Consider the following 19810-nt stretch of genomic DNA (forward strand, 5'->3'; position numbering starts at 1 on the left):
TTCTTTTCAGCCTCAATGTCTTTATGTTATTTTCTTTCTTTTCAGCCTCAATGTCTTTAGGTTATTTTCTGTCTTTTCAGCCTCAATGTCTTTAGGTTATTTTCTTTCTTTTCAGCCTCAATGTCTTTAGGTTATTTTCTTTCTTTTCAGTTTGAATGTCTTTAGGTTATTTTCTTTCTTTTCAGTTTGAATGTCATTAGGTTGTCTTCTGTCTTTTCAGCCTCAATGTCTTTAGGTTGTCTTCTGTCTTTTCAGTATCAATGTCTTTAGGTTGTCTTCTGTCTTTTCAGTATCAATGTCTTTAGGTTGTCTTCTGTCTTTTCAGTATCAATGTCTTTAGGTTGTCTTCTGTCTTTTCAGTATCAATGTCTTTAGGTTGTCTTGTCTTTTCAGCTTGAATGTCTTTAGGTTGTCTTCTGTCTTTTCAGCTTGAATGTCTTTAGGTTGTCTTCTGTTTTTTCAGCCTCAATGTCTTTAGGTTGTCTTCTGTCTTTTCAGTTTGAATGTCTTTAGGTTGTCTTCTGTCTTTTCAGCTTGAATGTCTTTAGGTTGTCTTCTGTCTTTTCAGCCTCAATGTCTTTAGGTTGTCTTCTGTCTTTTCAGTATCAATGTCTTTAGGTTGTCTTCTGTCTTTTCAGTATCAATGTCTTTAGGTTGTCTTCTGTCTTTTCAGTATCAATGTCTTTAGGTTGTCTTCTGTCTTTTCAGTATCAATGTCTTTAGGTTGTCTTCTGTCTTTTCAGCTTGAATGTCTTTAGGTTGTCTTCTGTCTTTTCAGCTTGAATGTCTTTAGGTTGTCTTCTGTCTTTTCAGCCTCAATGTCTTTAGGTTGTCTTCTGTCTTTTCAGTATCAATGTCTTTAGGTTGTCTTCTGTCTTTTCAGTATCAATGTCTTTAGGTTGTCTTCTGTCTTTTCAGTATCAATGTCTTTAGGTTGTCTTCTGTCTTTTCAGTATCAATGTCTTTAGGTTGTCTTCTGTCTTTTCAGCTTGAATGTCTTTAGGTTGTCTTCTGTCTTTTCAGCTTGAATGTCTTTAGGTTGTCTTCTGTCTTTTCAGCCTGAATGTCTTTAGGTTGTCTTCTGTCTTTTCAGCCTGAATGTATTTAGGTTATCTTCTGTCTTTTCAGTTTGAATGTCTTTAGGTTGTCTTCTGTCTTTTCAGTTTGAATGTCTTTAGGTTGTCTTCTGTCTTTTCAGCTTGAATGTCTTTAGGTTGTCTTCTGTCTTTACAGTATCAATGTCTTCAGGTGTCTTCTGTCTTTTCAGTATCAATGTCTTTAGGTTGTCTTCTGTTTTTTCAGCCTCAATGTCTTTAGGTTGTCTTCTGTCTTTTCAGTTTGAATGTCTTTAGGTTGTCTTCTGTCTTTTCAGCCTGAATGTCTTTAGGTTGTCTTCTGTCTTTACAGTATCAATGTCTTCAGGTGTCTTCTGTCTTTTCAGTATCAATGTCTTTAGGTTGTCTTCTGTTTTTTCAGTATCAATGTCTTTAGGTTCTCTTCTGTCTTTTCAGTATCAATGTCTTTAGGTTGTCTTCTGTCTTTTCAGTATCAATGTCTTTAGGTTGTCTTCTGTCTTTTCAGTCTAAATGTCTTTAGGTTGCCTTCTGTCTTTTCAGTTTGAATGTCTTTAGGTTGTCTTCTGTCTTTTCAGTTTGAATGTCTTTAGGTTGTCTTCTGTCTTTTCAGCCTGAATGTCTTTAGGTTGTCTTCTGTCTTTACAGTATCAATGTCTTCAGGTGTCTTCTGTCTTTTCAGTATCAATGTCTTTAGGTTGTCTTCTGTTTTTTCAGTATCAATGTCTTTAGGTTCTCTTCTGTCTTTTCAGTATCAATGTCTTTAGGTTGTCTTCTGTCTTTTCAGTATCAATGTCTTTAGGTTGTCTTCTGTCTTTTCAGTCTAAATGTCTTTAGGTTGCCTTCTGTCTTTTCAGTTTGAATGTCTTTAGGTTGTCTTCTGTCTTTTCAGTTTGAATGTCTTTAGGTTGTCTTCTGTCTTTTCAGCCTGAATGTCTTTAGGTTGTCTTCTGTCTTTTCAGCCTGAATGTATTTAGGTTATCTTCTGTCTTTTCAGTTTGAATGTCTTTAGGTTGTCTTCTGTCTTTTCAGTTTGAATGTCTTTAGGTTGTCTTCTGTCTTTTCAGCTTGAATGTCTTTAGGTTGTTTTCTGTCTTTTTAGCCTGAATGTCTTTAGGTTGTCTTCTGTCTTTTCAGTTTGAATGTCTTTAGGTTTTCTTCTGTCTTTTCAGTATCAATGTCTTTAGGTTGTCTTCTGTCTTTTCAGCTTGAATGTCTTTAGGTTGTCTTCTGTCTTTTCAGCTTGAATGTCTTTAGGTTGTCTTCTGTCTTTTCAGCCTGAATGTCTTTAGGTTGTCTTCTGTCTTTTCAGCCTGAATGTATTTAGGTTATCTTCTGTCTTTTCAGTTTGAATGTCTTTAGGTTGTCTTCTGTCTTTTCAGTTTGAATGTCTTTAGGTTGTCTTGAGTCTTTTCAGCTTGAATGTCTTTAGGTTGTCTTCTGTCTTTACAGTATCAATGTCTTCAGGTGTCTTCTGTCTTTTCAGTATCAATGTCTTTAGGTTGTCTTCTGTTTTTTCAGCCTCAATGTCTTTAGGTTGTCTTCTGTCTTTTCAGTTTGAATGTCTTTAGGTTGTCTTCTGTCTTTTCAGCCTCAATGTCTTTAGGTTGTCTTCTGTCTTTACAGTATCAATGTCTTCAGGTGTCTTCTGTCTTTTCAGTATCAATGTCTTTAGGTTGTCTTCTGTTTTTTCAGTATCAATGTCTTTAGGTTCTCTTCTGTCTTTTCAGTATCAATGTCTTTAGGTTGTCTTCTGTCTTTTCAGTATCAATGTCTTTAGGTTGTCTTCTGTCTTTTCAGTCTAAATGTCTTTAGGTTGCCTTCTGTCTTTTCAGTTTGAATGTCTTTAGGTTGTCTTCTGTCTTTTCAGTTTGAATGTCTTTAGGTTGTCTTCTGTCTTTTCAGCCTGAATGTCTTTAGGTTGTCTTCTGTCTTTTCAGCCTGAATGTATTTAGGTTATCTTCTGTCTTTTCAGTTTGAATGTCTTTAGGTTGTCTTCTGTCTTTTCAGTTTGAATGTCTTTAGGTTGTCTTCTGTCTTTTCAGCTTGAATGTCTTTAGGTTGTTTTCTGTCTTTTTAGCCTGAATGTCTTTAGGTTGTCTTCTGTCTTTTCAGTTTGAATGTCTTTAGGTTGTCTTCTGTCTTTTCAGCTTGAATGTCTTTAGGTTGTCTTCTGTCTTTTCAGCCTCAATGTCTTTAGGTTGTCTTCTGTCTTTTCAGTAACAATGTCTTTAGGTTGTCTTCTGTCTTTTCAGTATCAATGTCTTTAGGTTGTCTTCTGTCTTTTCAGTATCAATGTCTTTAGGTTGTCTTCTGTCTTTTCAGCTTGAATGTCTTTAGGTTGTCTTCTGTCTTTTCAGCTTGAATGTCTTTAGGTTGTCTTCTGTCTTTTCAGCCTGAATGTCTTTAGGTTGTCTTCTGTCTTTTCAGCCTAAATGTATTTAGGTTATCTTCTGTCTTTTCAGTTTGAATGTCTTTAGGTTGTCTTCTGTCTTTTCAGTTTGAATGTCTTTAGGTTGTCTTCTTTCTTTTCAGCTTGAATGTCTTTAGGTTGTCTTCTGTCTTTACAGTATCAATGTCTTCAGGTGTCTTCTGTCTTTTCAGTATCAATGTCTTTAGGTTGTCTTCTGTTTTTTCAGCCTCAATGTCTTTAGGTTGTCTTCTGTCTTTTCAGTTTGAATGTCTTTAGGTTGTCTTCTGTCTTTTCAGCCTGAATGTCTTTAGGTTGTCTTCTGTCTTTACAGTATCAATGTCTTCAGGTGTCTTCTGTCTTTTCAGTATCAATGTCTTTAGGTTGTCTTCTGTTTTTTCAGTATCAATGTCTTTAGGTTCTCTTCTGTCTTTTCAGTATCAATGTCTTTAGGTTGTCTTCTGTCTTTTCAGTATCAATGTCTTTAGGTTGTCTTCTGTCTTTTCAGTCTAAATGTCTTTAGGTTGCCTTCTGTCTTTTCAGTTTGAATGTCTTTAGGTTGTCTTCTGTCTTTTTAGCTTGAATGTCTTTAGGTTGTCTTCTGTCTTTTCAGTATCAATGTCTTTAGGTTGTCTTCTGTCTTTTCAGTAACAATGTCTTTAGGTTGTCTTCTGTCTTTTCAGTATCAATGTCTTTAGGTTGTCTTCTGTCTTTTCAGTATCAATGTCTTTAGGTTGTCTTCTGTCTTTTCAGTATCAATGTCTTTAGGTTGTCTTCTGTCTTTTCAGCTTGAATGTCTTTAGGTTGTCTTCTGTCTTTTCAGCTTAAATGTCTTTAGGTTGTCTTCTGTCTTTTCAGCCTCAATGTCTTTAGGTTGTCTTCTGTCTTTTCAGTTTGAATGTCTTTAGGTTGTCTTCTGTCTTTTCAGCTTGAATGTCTTTAGGTTGTCTTCTGTCTTTTCAGCCTTAATGTCTTTAGGTTGTCTTCTGTCTTTACAGTATCAATGTCTTCAGGTGTCTTCTGTCTTTTCAGTATCAATGTCTTTAGGTTGTCTTCTGTTTTTTCAGCCTCAATGTCTTTAGGTTGTCTTCTGTCTTTTCAGTTTGAATGTCTTTAGGTTGTCTTCTGTCTTTTCAGCCTCAATGTCTTTAGGTTGTCTTCTGTCTTTTCAGTTTGAATGTCTTTAGGTTGTCTTCTGTCTTTTCAGCTTAAATGTCTTTAGGTTGTCTTCTGTCTTTTTAGCCTGAATGTCTTTAGGTTGTCTTCTGTCTTTTCAGTTTGAATGTCTTTAGGTTTTCTTCTGTCTTTTCAGCTTGAATGTCTTTAGGTTGTCTTCTGTCTTTTCAGCCGTAATGTCTTTAGGTTGTCTTCGGTCTTTACAGTATCAATGTCTTTAGGTGTCTTCTGTTTTTTCAGTATCAATGTCTTTAGGTTCTCTTCTGTCTTTTCAGTATCAATGTCTTTAGGTTGTCTTCTGTCTTTTCAGTATCAATGTCTTTAGGTTGTCTTCCGTCTTTTTAGCTTGAATGTCTTTAGGTTGTCTTCTGTCTTTTTAGCTTGAATGTCTTTAAGTTGTCTTCTGTCTTTACAGTATCAATGTCTTCAGGTGTCTTCTGTCTTTTCAGTATCAATGTCTTTAGGTTGTCTTCTGTTTTTTCAGCCTCAATGTCTTTAGGTTGTCTTCTGTCTTTTCAGTTTGAATGTCTTTAGGTTGTCTTCTGTCTTTTCAGCCTCAATGTCTTTAGGTTGTCTTCTGTCTTTACAGTATCAATGTCTTCAGGTGTCTTCTTTCTTTTCAGTATCAATGTCTTTAGGTTGTCTTCTGTTTTTTCAGTATCAATGTCTTTATGTTCTCTTCTGTCTTTTCAGTATCAATGTCTTTAGGTTGTCTTCTGTCTTTTCAGTATCAATGTCTTTAGGTTGTCTTCTGTCTTTTCAGTCTAAATGTCTTTAGGTTGCCTTCTGTCTTTTCAGTTTGAATGTCTTTAGGTTGTCTTCTGTCTTTTCAGTTTGAATGTCTTTAGGTTGTCTTCTGTCTTTTCAGCCTGAATGTCTTTAGGTTGTCTTCTGTCTTTTCAGCCTGAATGTATTTAGGTTATCTTCTGTCTTTTCAGTTTGAATGTCTTTAGGTTGTCTTCTGTCTTTTCAGTTTGAATGTCTTTAGGTTGTCTTCTGTCTTTTCAGCTTGAATGTCTTTAGGTTGTTTTCTGTCTTTTTAGCCTGAATGTCTTTAGGTTGTCTTCTGTCTTTTCAGTTTGAATGTCTTTAGGTTGTCTTCTGTCTTTTCAGCTTGAATGTCTTTAGGTTGTCTTCTGTCTTTTCAGCCTCAATGTCTTTAGGTTGTCTTCTGTCTTTTCAGTATCAATGTCTTTAGGTTGTCTTCTGTCTTTTCAGTATCAATGTCTTTAGGTTGTCTTCTGTCTTTTCAGTATCAATGTCTTTAGGTTGTCTTCTGTCTTTTCAGTATCAATGTCTTTAGGTTGTCTTCTGTCTTTTCAGCTTGAATGTCTTTAGGTTGTCTTCTGTCTTTTCAGCTTGAATGTCTTTAGGTTGTCTTCTGTCTTTTCAGCCTCAATGTCTTTAGGTTGTCTTCTGTCTTTTCAGTTTGAATGTCTTTAGGTTGTCTTCTGTCTTTTCAGCTTGAATGTCTTTAGGTTGTCTTCTGTCTTTTCAGCCTTAATGTCTTTAGGTTGTCTTCTGTCTTTACAGTATCAATGTCTTCAGGTGTCTTCTGTCTTTTCAGTATCAATGTCTTTAGGTTGTCTTCTGTTTTTTCAGCCTCAATGTCTTTAGGTTGTCTTCTGTCTTTTCAGTTTGAATGTCTTTAGGTTGTCTTCTGTCTTTTCAGCCTCAATGTCTTTAGGTTGTCTTCTGTCTTTACAGTATCAATGTCTTCAGGTGTCTTCTGTCTTTTCAGTATCAATGTCTTTAGGTTGTCTTCTGTTTTTTCAGTATCAATGTCTTTAGGTTCTCTTATGTCTTTTCAGTATCAATGTCTTTAGGTTGTCTTCTGTCTTTTCAGTATCAATGTCTTTAGGTTGTCTTCTGTCTTTTCAGTCTAAATGTCTTTAGGTTGCCTTCTGTCTTTTCAGTTTGAATGTCTTTAGGTTGTCTTCTGTCTTTTCAGTTTGAATGTCTTTAGGTTGTCTTCTGTCTTTTCAGCCTGAATGTCTTTAGGTTGTCTTCTGTCTTTTCAGCCTGAATGTATTTAGGTTATCTTCTATCTTTTCAGTTTGAATGTCTTTAGGTTGTCTTCTGTCTTTTCAGTTTGAATGTCTTTAGGTTGTCTTCTGTCTTTTCAGCTTGAATGTCTTTAGGTTGTCTTCTGTCTTTTTAGCCTGAATGTCTTTAGGTTGTCTTCTGTCTTTACAGTATCAATGTCTTCAGGTGTCTTCTGTCTTTTCAGTATCAATGTCTTTAGGTTGTCTTCTGTTTTTTCAGCCTCAATGTCTTTAGGTTGTCTTCTGTCTTTTCAGTTTGAATGTCTTTAGGTTGTCTTCTGTCTTTTCAGCCTCAATGTCTTTAGGTTGTCTTCTGTCTTTTCAGTATCAATGTCTTTAGGTTGTCTTCTGTCTTTTCAGCTTGAATGTCTTTAGGTTGTCTTCTGTCTTTTCAGCTTGAATGTCTTTAGGTTGTCTTCTGTCTTTTCAGCCTCAATGTCTTTAGGTTGTCTTCTGTCTTTTCAGTTTGAATGTCTTTAGGTTGTCTTCTGTCTTTTCAGCTTGAATGTCTTTAGGTTGTCTTCTGTCTTTTCAGCCTTAATGTCTTTAGGTTGTCTTCTGTCTTTACAGTATCAATGTCTTCAGGTGTCTTCTGTCTTTTCAGTATCAATGTCTTTAGGTTGTCTTCTGTTTTTTCAGCCTCAATGTCTTTAGGTTGTCTTCTGTCTTTTCAGTTTGAATGTCTTTAGGTTGTCTTCTGTCTTTTCAGCCTCAATGTCTTTAGGTTGTCTTCTGTCTTTACAGTATCAATGTCTTCAGGTGTCTTCTGTCTTTTCAGTATCAATGTCTTTAGGTTGTCTTCTGTTTTTTCAGTATCAATGTCTTTAGGTTCTCTTATGTCTTTTCAGTATCAATGTCTTTAGGTTGTCTTCTGTCTTTTCAGTATCAATGTCTTTAGGTTGTCTTCTGTCTTTTCAGTCTAAATGTCTTTAGGTTGCCTTCTGTCTTTTCAGTTTGATTGTCTTTAGGTTGTCTTCTGTCTTTTCAGTTTGAATGTCTTTAGGTTGTCTTCTGTCTTTTCAGCCTGAATGTCTTTAGGTTGTCTTCTGTCTTTTCAGCCTGAATGTATTTAGGTTATCTTCTGTCTTTTCAGTTTGAATGTCTTTAGGTTGTCTTCTGTCTTTTCAGTTTGAATGTCTTTAGGTTGTCTTCTGTCTTTTCAGCTTGAATGTCTTTAGGTTGTCTTCTGTCTTTTTAGCCTGAATGTCTTTAGGTTGTCTTCTGTCTTTACAGTATCAATGTCTTCAGGTGTCTTCTGTCTTTTCAGTATCAATGTCTTTAGGTTGTCTTCTGTTTTTTCAGCCTCAATGTCTTTAGGTTGTCTTCTGTCTTTTCAGTTTGAATGTCTTTAGGTTGTCTTCTGTCTTTTCAGCCTCAATGTCTTTAGGTTGTCTTCTGTCTTTTCAGTTTGAATGTCTTTAGGTTGTCTTCTGTCTTTTCAGCTTGAATGTCTTTAGGTTGTCTTCTGTCTTTTTAGCCTGAATGTCTTTAGGTTGTCTTCTGTCTTTTCAGTTTGAATGTCTTTAGGTTTTCTTCTGTCTTTTCAGCTTGAATGTCTTTAGGTTGTCTTCTGTCTTTTCAGCCGTAATGTCTTTAGGTTGTCTTCGGTCTTTACAGTATCAATGTCTTTAGGTGTCTTCTGTTTTTTCAGTATCAATGTCTTTAGGTTCTCTTCTGTCTTTTCAGTATCAATGTCTTTAGGTTGTCTTCTGTCTTTTCAGTATCAATGTCTTTAGGTTGTCTTCCGTCTTTTTAGCTTGAATGTCTTTAGGTTGTCTTCTGTCTTTTTAGCTTGAATGTCTTTAAGTTGTCTTCTGTCTTTACAGTATCAATGTCTTCAGGTGTCTTCTGTCTTTTCAGTATCAATGTCTTTAGGTTGTCTTCTGTTTTTTCAGCCTCAATGTCTTTAGGTTGTCTTCTGTCTTTTCAGTTTGAATGTCTTTAGGTTGTCTTCTGTCTTTTCAGCCTCAATGTCTTTAGGTTGTCTTCTGTCTTTACAGTATCAATGTCTTCAGGTGTCTTCTGTCTTTTCAGTATCAATGTCTTTAGGTTGTCTTCTGTTTTTTCAGTATCAATGTCTTTAGGTTCTCTTATGTCTTTTCAGTATCAATGTCTTTAGGTTGTCTTCTGTCTTTTCAGTATCAATGTCTTTAGGTTGTCTTCTGTCTTTTCAGTCTAAATGTCTTTAGGTTGCCTTCTGTCTTTTCAGTTTGAATGTCTTTAGGTTGTCTTCTGTCTTTACAGTATCAATGTCTTCAGGTGTCTTCTGTCTTTTCAGTATCAATGTCTTTAGGTTGTCTTCTGTTTTTTCAGCCTCAATGTCTTTAGGTTGTCTTCTGTCTTTTCAGTTTGAATGTCTTTAGGTTGTCTTCTGTCTTTTCAGCCTGAATGTCTTTAGGTTGTCTTCTGTCTTTACAGTATCAATGTCTTCAGGTGTCTTTTGTCTTTTCAGTATCAATGTCTTTAGGTTGTCTTCTGTTTTTTCAGTATCAATGTCTTTAGGTTCTCTTCTGTCTTTTCAGTATCAATGTCTTTAGGTTGTCTTCTGTCTTTTTAGTATCAATGTCTTTAGGTTGTCTTCTGTCTTTTCAGTCTAAATGTCTTTAGGTTGCCTTCTGTCTTTTCAGTTTGAATGTCTTTAGGTTGTCTTCTGTCTTTTCAGTTTGAATGTCTTTAGGTTGTCTTCTGTCTTTTCAGCCTGAATGTCTTTAGGTTGTCTTCTGTCTTTTCAGCCTGAATGTATTTAGGTTATCTTCTGTCTTTTCAGTTTGAATGTCTTTAGGTTGTCTTCTGTCTTTTCAGTTTGAATGTCTTTAGGTTGTCTTCTGTCTTTTCAGCTTGAATGTCTTTAGGTTGTTTTCTGTCTTTTTAGCCTGAATGTCTTTAGGTTGTCTTCTGTCTTTTTAGCCTGAATGTCTTTAGGTTGTCTTCTGTCTTTTAAGTTTGAATGTCTTTAGGTTTTCTTCTGTCTTTTCAGCTTGAATGTCTTTAGGTTGTCTTCTGTCTTTTCAGCCGTAATGTCTTTAGGTTGTCTTCTGTCTTTACAGTATCAATGTCTTTAGGTGTCTTCTGTTTTTTCAGTATCAATGTCTTTAGGTTCTCTTCTGTCTTTTCAGTATCAATGTCTTTAGGTTGTCTTCTGTCTTTTCAGTATCAATGTCTTTAGGTTGTCTTCCGTCTTTTTAGCTTGAATGTCTTTAGGTTGTCTTCTGTCTTTTTAGCTTGAATGTCTTTAAGTTGTCTTCTGTCTTTTCAGTTTGAATGTCTTTAGGTTGTCTTCTGTCTTTTCAGCTTGAATGTCTTTAGGTTGTCTTCTGTCTTTTCAGCCTTAATGTCTTTAGGTTGTCTTCTGTCTTTACAGTATCAATGTCTTCAGGTGTCTTCTGTCTTTTCAGTATCAATGTCTTTAGGTTGTCTTCTGTTTTTTCAGCCTCAATGTCTTTAGGTTGTCTTCTGTCTTTTCAGTTTGAATGTCTTTAGGTTGTCTTCTGTCTTTTCAGCCTCAATGTCTTTAGGTTGTCTTCTGTCTTTACAGTATCAATGTCTTCAGGTGTCTTCTGTCTTTTCAGTATCAATGTCTTTAGGTTGTCTTCTGTTTTTTCAGTATCAATGTCTTTAGGTTCTCTTATGTCTTTTCAGTATCAATGTCTTTAGGTTGTCTTCTGTCTTTTCAGTATCAATGTCTTTAGGTTGTCTTCTGTCTTTTCAGTCTAAATGTCTTTAGGTTGCCTTCTGTCTTTTCAGTTTGAATGTCTTTAGGTTGTCTTCTGTCTTTTCAGTTTGAATGTCTTTAGGTTGTCTTCTGTCTTTTCAGCCTGAATGTCTTTAGGTTGTCTTCTGTCTTTTCAGCCTGAATGTATTTAGGTTATCTTCTGTCTTTTCAGTTTGAATGTCTTTAGGTTGTCTTCTGTCTTTTCAGTTTGAATGTCTTTAGGTTGTCTTCTGTCTTTTCAGCTTGAATGTCTTTAGGTTGTCTTCTGTCTTTTTAGCCTGAATGTCTTTAGGTTGTCTTCTGTCTTTTCAGTTTGAATGTCTTTAGGTTTTCTTCTGTCTTTTCAGCTTGAATGTCTTTAGGTTGTCTTCTGTCTTTTCAGCCGTAATGTCTTTAGGTTGTCTTCTGTCTTTACAGTATCAATGTCTTTAGGTGTCTTCTGTTTTTTCAGTATCAATGTCTTTAGGTTCTCTTCTGTCTTTTCAGTATCAATGTCTTTAGGTTGTCTTCTGTCTTTTCAGTATCAATGTCTTTAGGTTGTCTTCCGTCTTTTTAGCTTGAATGTCTTTAGGTTGTCTTCTGTCTTTTTAGCTTGAATGTCTTTAAGTTGTCTTCTGTCTTTTCAGCCTGAATGTCTTAAGGTTGTCTTCTGTCTTTTCAGCCTCACTGTCTTTAGGTTGTCTTCTGTCTTTTCAGCCTGAATGTCTTTAAGTTGTCTTCTGTCTTTTCAGCCTGAATGTCTTTAGGTTGTCTTCTGTCTTTTCAGCCTCAATGTCTTTAGGTTGTCTTCTGTCTTTTCAGCTTGAATGTCTTTAGGTTGTCTTCTGTCCTTTTAGCCATAATGTCTTTAGGTTGTCTTCTGTTTTTTCAGTATCAATGTCTTTAGGTTCTCTTCTGTCTTTTCAGTATCAATGTCTTTAGGTTGTCTTCTGTCTTTTCAGTATCAATGTCTTTAGGTTTTCTTCTTTCTTTTCAGTCTAAATGTCTTTAGGTTGCCTTCTGTCTTTTCAGTTTGAATGTCTTTAGGTTGTCTTCTGTCTTTTCAGCCTGTATGTCTTTAGGTTGTCTTCTGTCTTTTCAGCCTGTATGTCTTTAGGTTGTCTTCTGTCTTTTCAGCTTGAATGCCTTTAGGTTGTCTTATGTCTTTTCAGCTTGAATGCCTTTAGGTTGTCTGTCTTCTGTCTTTTTCTTACATCGATTTACTTACACAAGGCTGTAACTCATTGGTAACAAAAAAATTGTGAGGCCCCTTGTTTCCACCTGTGCCCCTTTGTTTGTACCTCGCTTCGAATCTTCACCTTTCCCTATCCTTTAAAATGTTGGGGCACCACACAAGATCTGTTGACCTTCTTACTCCATTCCTCTCCGTCTTTTGCTTTGGGTGGAATTTCTTTCAATGACAGGCCTGTCCATTCTTTTATAGTGCCCCCCCCCCCCCCATTAATTTCTCTGTCTGCCTCTTTATCTTTTTCCTGGTACTGTTCACTGAAGAAATGCCTTTGCGAGCCATGAAGACTAGTGGTATGGCCATAGAATTTAAGTTAGTTTTTTTTGACAGTAGTTAGCAGGTGATAGTGTGGTTCAATTGCTTCATTAAACCTGTTTTAAATCTCTTCATTTCTAATGCGGTCTTTCTGTAGCATCTCAATTCCATTGCTTTGATCCTGCTCTTTAGTTATGCATTCAGAGTCAAAGAATATAAGAATGTGGCCTTGACCACATGCCTTTGTTTTCCATATTGTTTGAGTTCAGCATGTGCTGCTGTGGCCTGTGTACTGCTGGCCAGTAGTTCAGGTTTGGTTCCTTCATCTGAGACAACAGCTCCGCTTTGTCTACATCTATGTTAAGGTCTGATCTTCGTGTACCCTTCAGACGGTCGTCACGAGCTTGTTTGGTTCGATTCCACACCTAGTTATCCCCCTGCCCTCTCTGGGAAAGGTGTGGGCTGAAAGCATGAAAACTATTTAAACACTAAATATTTCCTTGTCCTACGCTATGCTTTTTGTTAGCTTCCTAGTAACAGTTGTACATAGTTTGCCTAAAGAAGTGTTTAGATATAACAGAGAAGGGAAACACTTAGGCCTAAGTAAGTGGCATAGCTCAGTTCGACAGTTTCTATTCTATGGCCTTCTTCAGCTGCAAAGCGACTATGGATCATCTCGTTTCTTGAAATGGATGCATGGTCATTATTTATGGTCTTAACGATGTCGCCCACACGGTAGCCCTTTCCCCTCCACGCAGCTGATGTATCAGAAGGAACGGCAAGTGTCGATACAGTTGACACTTGTTAATAAAGATCTGACTTCAAGTCCTACGACTAACCTACATATTTTGCTACATCTAACATATACAAAGCGACATGGAGTTAATTTAATTGTAAATAAAACGACGTGATATTAACAAGTCTATCACGTGGCTACGTAGACCCAGGAGCGACCTACATAGTTTGACTTAACAAACGTTTACAAAGCCTTTGTCTGACTGATTTCATTTTTATAAGTATACGTAATGGGTAGATTGCAGTTCATTGTCGTGATCTCTAAATGACGCGACATAAAGATGACAACCTTTTTTCCTGCAGTATGCCTAACATTCTTTTATATCATTTCTGGTCCACGTTCACTTCAGACATTCACAAGAAATTGTTAAGTATTTCTAGATCTAGGTGTAGCTTGTACGTTCTGCACTGATCACGAACCCGTTCATTTATTCCTAATATATAAGCATTAACTTGGGCAAAGCATTGTTCTAGATTAAGGTCAATCTGAAAATATTAAGATCGTTTGCAATAAACATTTCTTCAAAAATCTTACAAAATACAAGTTTAATATTGCGACTTTTGTATAGTGGGCTAAAAATAGAAATAATCTTGTACAGGTTGATAATTGAAATTGAAAAGTCTTTTATGCCGTCATGAAATGCACAAAAAAAAAATATTTAGAAACACATTTGTTATTACTTCCGAGAATATAATGAAATAATATGGCTGACATTTCATCATTACTTCTAGATTAATCTCTCTTCAAGGTTACTCCTTTTTTAATATTAATATAAATTCTAGTTTCGGATCTACACCATACCTTTTATACAGACGTCAATCTATATAAATGGTGGCCTACTTTTAGCAAAGAACAGGAGCAATGGAGGGAAACGAATTATTGAAGATTATTTCTACAAAAATATAAACAAATGAATCTCTCAGATGCTTTAAATTTTCTCCCTTCAGCATTGTAACATCTGACCAAATAATTGTATCCAAAGATTTACTATTCTGTTGTAAAGTGTAGCTTAATAACTAAACCTTCTTTTGGACTCCTTGCACTATAGATCAGGGTTTCCCAAACTGTGTTCCGCGGAACCCTAGTGTTCCGCGAAGCCTTAAAAGGAGTGCCACGAACTACTGGAATAATTAACTAGTAGGCCACCACGTGAATTAATCTCTAAGAAAGCAATGAAGCAAAGTGTTCCTCTAAATAAAATGGAAAGGTCTACATTTCAGCTTTCTTCAGTCTGTGCAGTTTAACAAATAATACAAGTATAATAGGCCTACATTGGTTTAGTCGCACAGTTAAGTGTTACTGGCCAACAACCACATCAACTGGAAAACTCAGTGGTCTGAACACATTTAATGGGACATTATTCTAAAACTGAACACATTTGATGGGACATTATTCTAAAACTGAACACATTTGATGGGACATTATTCTAAAACTGAACACATTTGATGGGACATTATTCTAAAACTGAACACATTTGATGGGACATTATTCTAAAACTGAACACATTTGATGGGACATTATTCTAAAACTGAACACATTTGATGGGACATTATTCTAAAACTGAACACATTTGATGGGACATTATTCTAAAACTGAACACATTTGATGGGACATTATTCTAAAACTGAACACATTTGATGGGACATTATTCTAAAACTGAACACATTTGATGGGACATTATTCTAAAACTGAACACATTTGATGGGACATTATTCTAAAACTGAACACATTTGATGGGACATTATTCTAAAACTGAACACATTTGATAGGACATTATTCTAAAACTGAACACATTTGATGGGACATTATTCTAAAACTGAACACATTTGATGGGACATTATTCTAAAACTGAACACATTTGATGGGACATTATTCTAAAACCGAACACATTTGATGGGACATTATTCTAAAACTGAACACATTTGATGGGACATTTTTGTAACCCTGAACACTCTATGTAGAAAGTGAGCAGTCAACATGTATGATTTTTTTTATATAAAAATCAATAACAAAAGTCACGTCTTGTGACTAGACTGAGAAAAATGTCGATATAAGTTCGTTGAGATTTACATGTAAAAAAATAATAATAGAAAAAAACAACAACAGAAGACGTCTACATTCTCAGTTTTCCAATCGTTGTGGTTGTTGGCCTGTGGCACCTAATTGCTAGTACAACTAAACCAAAAAGTTTTTTAAAAAAAAATATTTTTTTTTAAGCAATATAGATATAACTTTTTTTATTACATGTAAACAGATTCAGCTTGAGATGAAATTAAATAAATCTAGCAGTAATAATATAACATGGTATTTTAATCACAATGTAACCCACAACAAAAGCGCGTCTTGATTCTTTCATGTCTCTAGATCGTCTGTCGTTCTTAAGATCTGCATTACGACAAATTAGCTCCTGTTTCAACAGTCTTAACCACACAGTCACCAACCAATCGCCTAACCTCTCCTCTTCGTCACCTTGGAAACACAAACATATTGGATCATCTAGTCCCAACACATGATCTTATTCTACCCTTGCATCAATGGGGTATCTGAGGAGAAGGAGTGAAGGCAGTTGTTCCTGGCGCTGAGAAATAGGGGGTGCCGAAATGGCTATAGAAATAGAAATTCCATAAATCTCAGTCGCTACAGATTGTCAACTTCGATTACATCATGTTATAAGTTTTGTTCGGCTGACATAAGAGTTCTTATGTAAATATCGACGGCACACAATATTGGGAGGGGGTTGCTAAAGTCTGCTATTGCTTTGTCATAATATCACATTGCATCGCTATTTATAAACAACGATCGTACACTTGGTAAAGTGCATCTTGAATATTTATCCAAACCTTTTCATTACTTTTAATATTTCTTTTTCTTTTAATTATTAGGTTATTGCTTTTTGTTTCGTTTCGTTTGTTTTGTTTTGTCTTGTTTGACTTTTTAGTTGACTCGTAAATTTTATTTCGTTTAGAAAATATATTTGATTGAGAACATTTTAAAACTCGCCATATTTACACCAAACATTTCCATCTTTACAGCGTCCGATATTATCGAGGGTAAGTGCTTTCATCCATCACGTGACATGAGTGCAGTACATTGTAATACATATTATATGTTTGTAATTTTTTCCCTCTATTTTATATTCTTATTATTTGTTTGTCAAATCGTTGTTTCTTTTTCTTTTTTTTTTTTTTTTTACATTTGCTTTTTTTTTTCAATTTTTTTTTTATTTGTGTCGTTTCCTTTACTACATGTAGCTAGTAGATCCAAGTAAACTTATTAATAGATGTAGTCTATATCCGGTGATTTCATCCACTTCCGGCAGGCAATAGTTTTAGATTTAGCTACAGAAGAAAAAATGTTCAAATATATTTTAGTTCAACAATTATTCATTTAAATGTATAGCTTTACATTCATTGTGTTTGAGGTTGTAGGTTATATTTATTTCAGTCACTTTTTATAAATAGTTTTAAAAATTTAATTTTTTATAGGTTACACATTTTAGAACAATTTTAAAAGTTTGAAATATTCTCATATTACGGTTATTATCTCCCTTTCTAACAATATTAAAATCATGTATTTAAATAAAAATAATTAAAAAATATGAAATAACCAAAATATGTTACTATTTTACAAGAATTTATATCTAGATTAAGAAATATATCTTTTAACTAAGATGAAAAAAAGATGTTTTGTTTAAACTACAAACAAACAATAAATGTTTATTACATTGTTGTTTTAACAGTTTTCTCCCCCAATTTATTAATTGATACTAACAAAAGTTCCTATTTGAGAAGATAAAACGCTACAGTGTCCAAAGACGAAGTAGTTATATTTAATTTTTACAAAAATGTATTTTACTAGATCTATAATGGAAGCATGTCTGTGAAGCGTGATATTGACCTATCGTAGATAGAGTCTAAATGTGTCGTCGACTGTGCCATGTCTTGAGAGACCAGAGATCCCATCTTCGTCTCAATATAAATGATTGTGATGAACGATTATAGTATTAGCTTAGTATGTGTCGTTGTTTCCAATGTTATTGTACTGCTCTTCTTTTCATGAGTATTTAGTGTTAACCCATTTTTGCCTCATCAAATGATGGTTCAACAGTATGAGAAAAAATGAAGCAAGTATTTGGAACAGGCTAAGAGTTAATGAGACTAGTTATTCTACAAATTAGGGTCAGTGCTTTTGGGTCGCAGGAAAATCATTTAAAGTTTTCTATTTAATGTTGTTTTTTTACATAGTCAAGTGTTGTCATTCATTCCTTGTATGTGTTTTTAGGTAGCGAGCTGTCATTGCTGTTATTTCCTTGTTTTGTCTTACCGTTTTGTTGTTTGTCACATTGTTGTTAATTATAGTGTCACGTAGAGGCATTTGAATCGTATTGCCTTACATGTATGTGCTTGGCTGCATTCTTAAAGACATGCTTAATTTTTTTTAATGTAACTCTTTCAAGCTTCACGCTGTTTATAGTCTTGAAGAAAATAATCAAAAATTTTTAGATGAGTTTATTTCTAAAAAAAAAAAAAATTAATACTTAAAACAATTTTTTACAATTAATTACTAAACATCATGTCCCAAAAGTGTCTTTTCTTAAAGCCCTGTGTACAATTGATGATTGGACTATGAACAGGTGATGAAAAACTGTTAGAGATGACTAAATTTTAAAAAGACCAAAAAATTATGTTTACTGTTGGTCTAAATTAAACTTTTGCAAGTTTCTTAAGTTTTAATTGAAACAATAAATATTGCGTCTAGTGACATTCTTCCAACTTAAGTTACAATTTTAACTGCACATATTTTTTTATTGGTCTTCAACTTTCCTAACACATTGCCTGCAAAAAAAAAACAAGTCTTGAAAAAATCTAATTAAAAAAAACTCCCTTTTTATAATAAATTATCACATATTATCTTCAAAAGTAGATAATTTTAGTAAAAGGATACTCCCTGATAAATATAAATATAGATTTATCGTAGAAATGTTTGAATCATAGTTTTTCTTTTTAGATCTACTTTATTAAATTATCATACATTTCTGTATGTTTTAAATTTTGCTTTTTAAAGGTTTTCCTCTATGCAGAACTTCAATTTTTTTTCATTATGCTAATTTAAAAAAAAATAAATAAAAAGAACTTTAAAAAACACAACTAGAGATATTTTGAAACAGAAATTAATTTCTTCAAGCTTGAAAAATATTTCTCGGAGAATTTAAGCTTTTGTAATCAGATGAATTGAAAATGTTCATGTTCGTGAGGCCTCTGTTTAAGAATGAAACTAACCAAAAGACCTGAAGTGCTTCTAAATTTTTCAGCATATCTCACACGTCTTTGCCCGGCATCTGTCGATACTACAGAACGTGCGGACCTTACCTCACCTAAAAAATTCAGTCTCTACCAAACATTTTACTCAACATCATTTGCTTTATAGTGAATCACTAATCACTAAGCCAGTGGTTCCGGAAATGTGTTCCGCAGAACCCTAGTGTTCCGCGAAGCCTGAATAGGTGTTCCACGAGCTACTGGAATAATTAACAAGTAGGCCACCTCGTAGATTAATCTCACTAAAAAAAAAAAAGCAAAGTGTTCCGCTATATACTCAGCATGTGCGAAGTGTTCCTTTAAGGGAAAATTTGGGAAACACTGCACTAAGCCAATACGTTCGTTGTATTTTGTTTTACATGTTGCCAAAGAGAAATTCCTTCTGACTAATTTTATGTGAAGTAAGCAGAGGAAAACAAAAAGATAAATCATTACGTAATTGTTACATAAACATGGGCATTGCTAGGAAGAGCACCCACATTCTACATAACAAATTTTGATCTATGAATATTACAAATGTAGGGGATATAGCTAAATGGATTCAATGAGACTTATAGCTAGAATTATATTTTAAGGTCAACAGATCAGTGTTTGAGGTGTGCAGGCACGTTCGTCCAGTGGCATATTGGTCCCTGCTTATATGTAACAAGTTGCGCACATTATACGATCAACAAGCCTTCATCACATTTATAAGAAACAGATATATGTGTAGCATGATCCGTTGAACGAGTCCAAGACGGCTGTAGCGCTAGTTTTCAAAACAGAGATTCTGAGGTTGAGTCTTAGAGATCATTTTCAATCCAGATATGAGAAGCTTCGGATTTCCGCCACCTCTGTTAAGTACTAGACCTTCGCAAGGGGAATCTAAAAAAGGATATTAGCCAATGTTTTGACCTTATAACACCCTCCAACATAATGAATTAAAAAAAAAAACACAGAATCATCCAATCATTTCAATCATTTTGTACAAACCTGAATGATTGAATGTGCTTTCTAACAACAAAGAGTGTGCAATGTATTTTATTTTTTTATAACCTTTTGTCTCGTTCTGACGTAAAAAAAGGAATGTGTGATTGATTAGCATAAATTGCTTGGATAACTAATAACAGGCATCAAGTTCGAATTCCTATTGGAGCTGAGCTGTGTTTGCTGAGCCACTAAAGGAAGTGCGGAGACTCCTACATATTCCTCACACACACACGCATACATACACGTACACACACGCATACACAGATCCACCAAAGAGATTGAACCCTAGCGTGCAGAACAGGCTTATAATAGATGTGCTGGTCCAAAGTAATAAAAAAAAAAAAAAAACAAGTTAAAAAAAGTAATAGTATACTAATAATACTGAATAAACAGTAATCATACTTTTTACTTTTGCAAACACTCACAAGCGCCCGTACACACGCCAGAGCCCTATTTGTTGTCAGGGGTCCACAGAAAGATGGAAAGTGTTTACAATCAAAATAACATAAAATAATAGCATCTGCCTCGTCAATTTATCGTATTCATGGTCTGTCTTAGGGTTGTCTGCCATTTGGTCTGTCTTAGGGTTGGCTGCCATTTCGTCTGTCTTAGGGCCGTCTGCCATTTGGTCTGTCTTAGGATCGTCTGCCATTTGGTCTGTCATAGGGTCGTCTGCCATTAGGATTACACGCGTTTACATTTGGTCTTATAAAGTGTAAAATGTTTTTACGATGTTTTACATGTTTCGGATATTCCTTCGGAGTTGAAGACAATTTACTTCCAAGTCCAAACCTCCCGTAGGACGACGAGAAATGGCAGCGGGCAGAG

At 34.9% G+C, this 19810-nt stretch overlaps 1 protein-coding gene across 19 annotated transcripts in view; it reads left to right on the forward strand.

Moving 5' to 3' along the window:
• Positions 1 to 19810, forward strand: part of LOC106072560 (potassium voltage-gated channel protein Shaw-like) — a 230377-nt gene that overhangs the window by 170941 nt on the left and 39626 nt on the right. For 18 of the 19 annotated variants that reach the window (XM_056015397.1, XM_056015396.1, XM_056015395.1 and 15 more), the window contains one exon: positions 15728 to 15745. The exons of the other annotated variant lie outside the window; for it this stretch is intronic. In XM_056015397.1, coding sequence (XP_055871372.1) covers positions 15728 to 15745 — 18 coding nt within the window. The remainder of the gene's footprint in view (positions 1 to 15727; positions 15746 to 19810) is intronic. 19 annotated transcript variants of the gene reach the window in all.

This window comes from Biomphalaria glabrata, chromosome 17 (assembly GCF_947242115.1).
Source record: "Biomphalaria glabrata chromosome 17, xgBioGlab47.1, whole genome shotgun sequence".
Lineage (NCBI taxonomy): Eukaryota > Metazoa > Mollusca > Gastropoda > Planorbidae > Biomphalaria > Biomphalaria glabrata.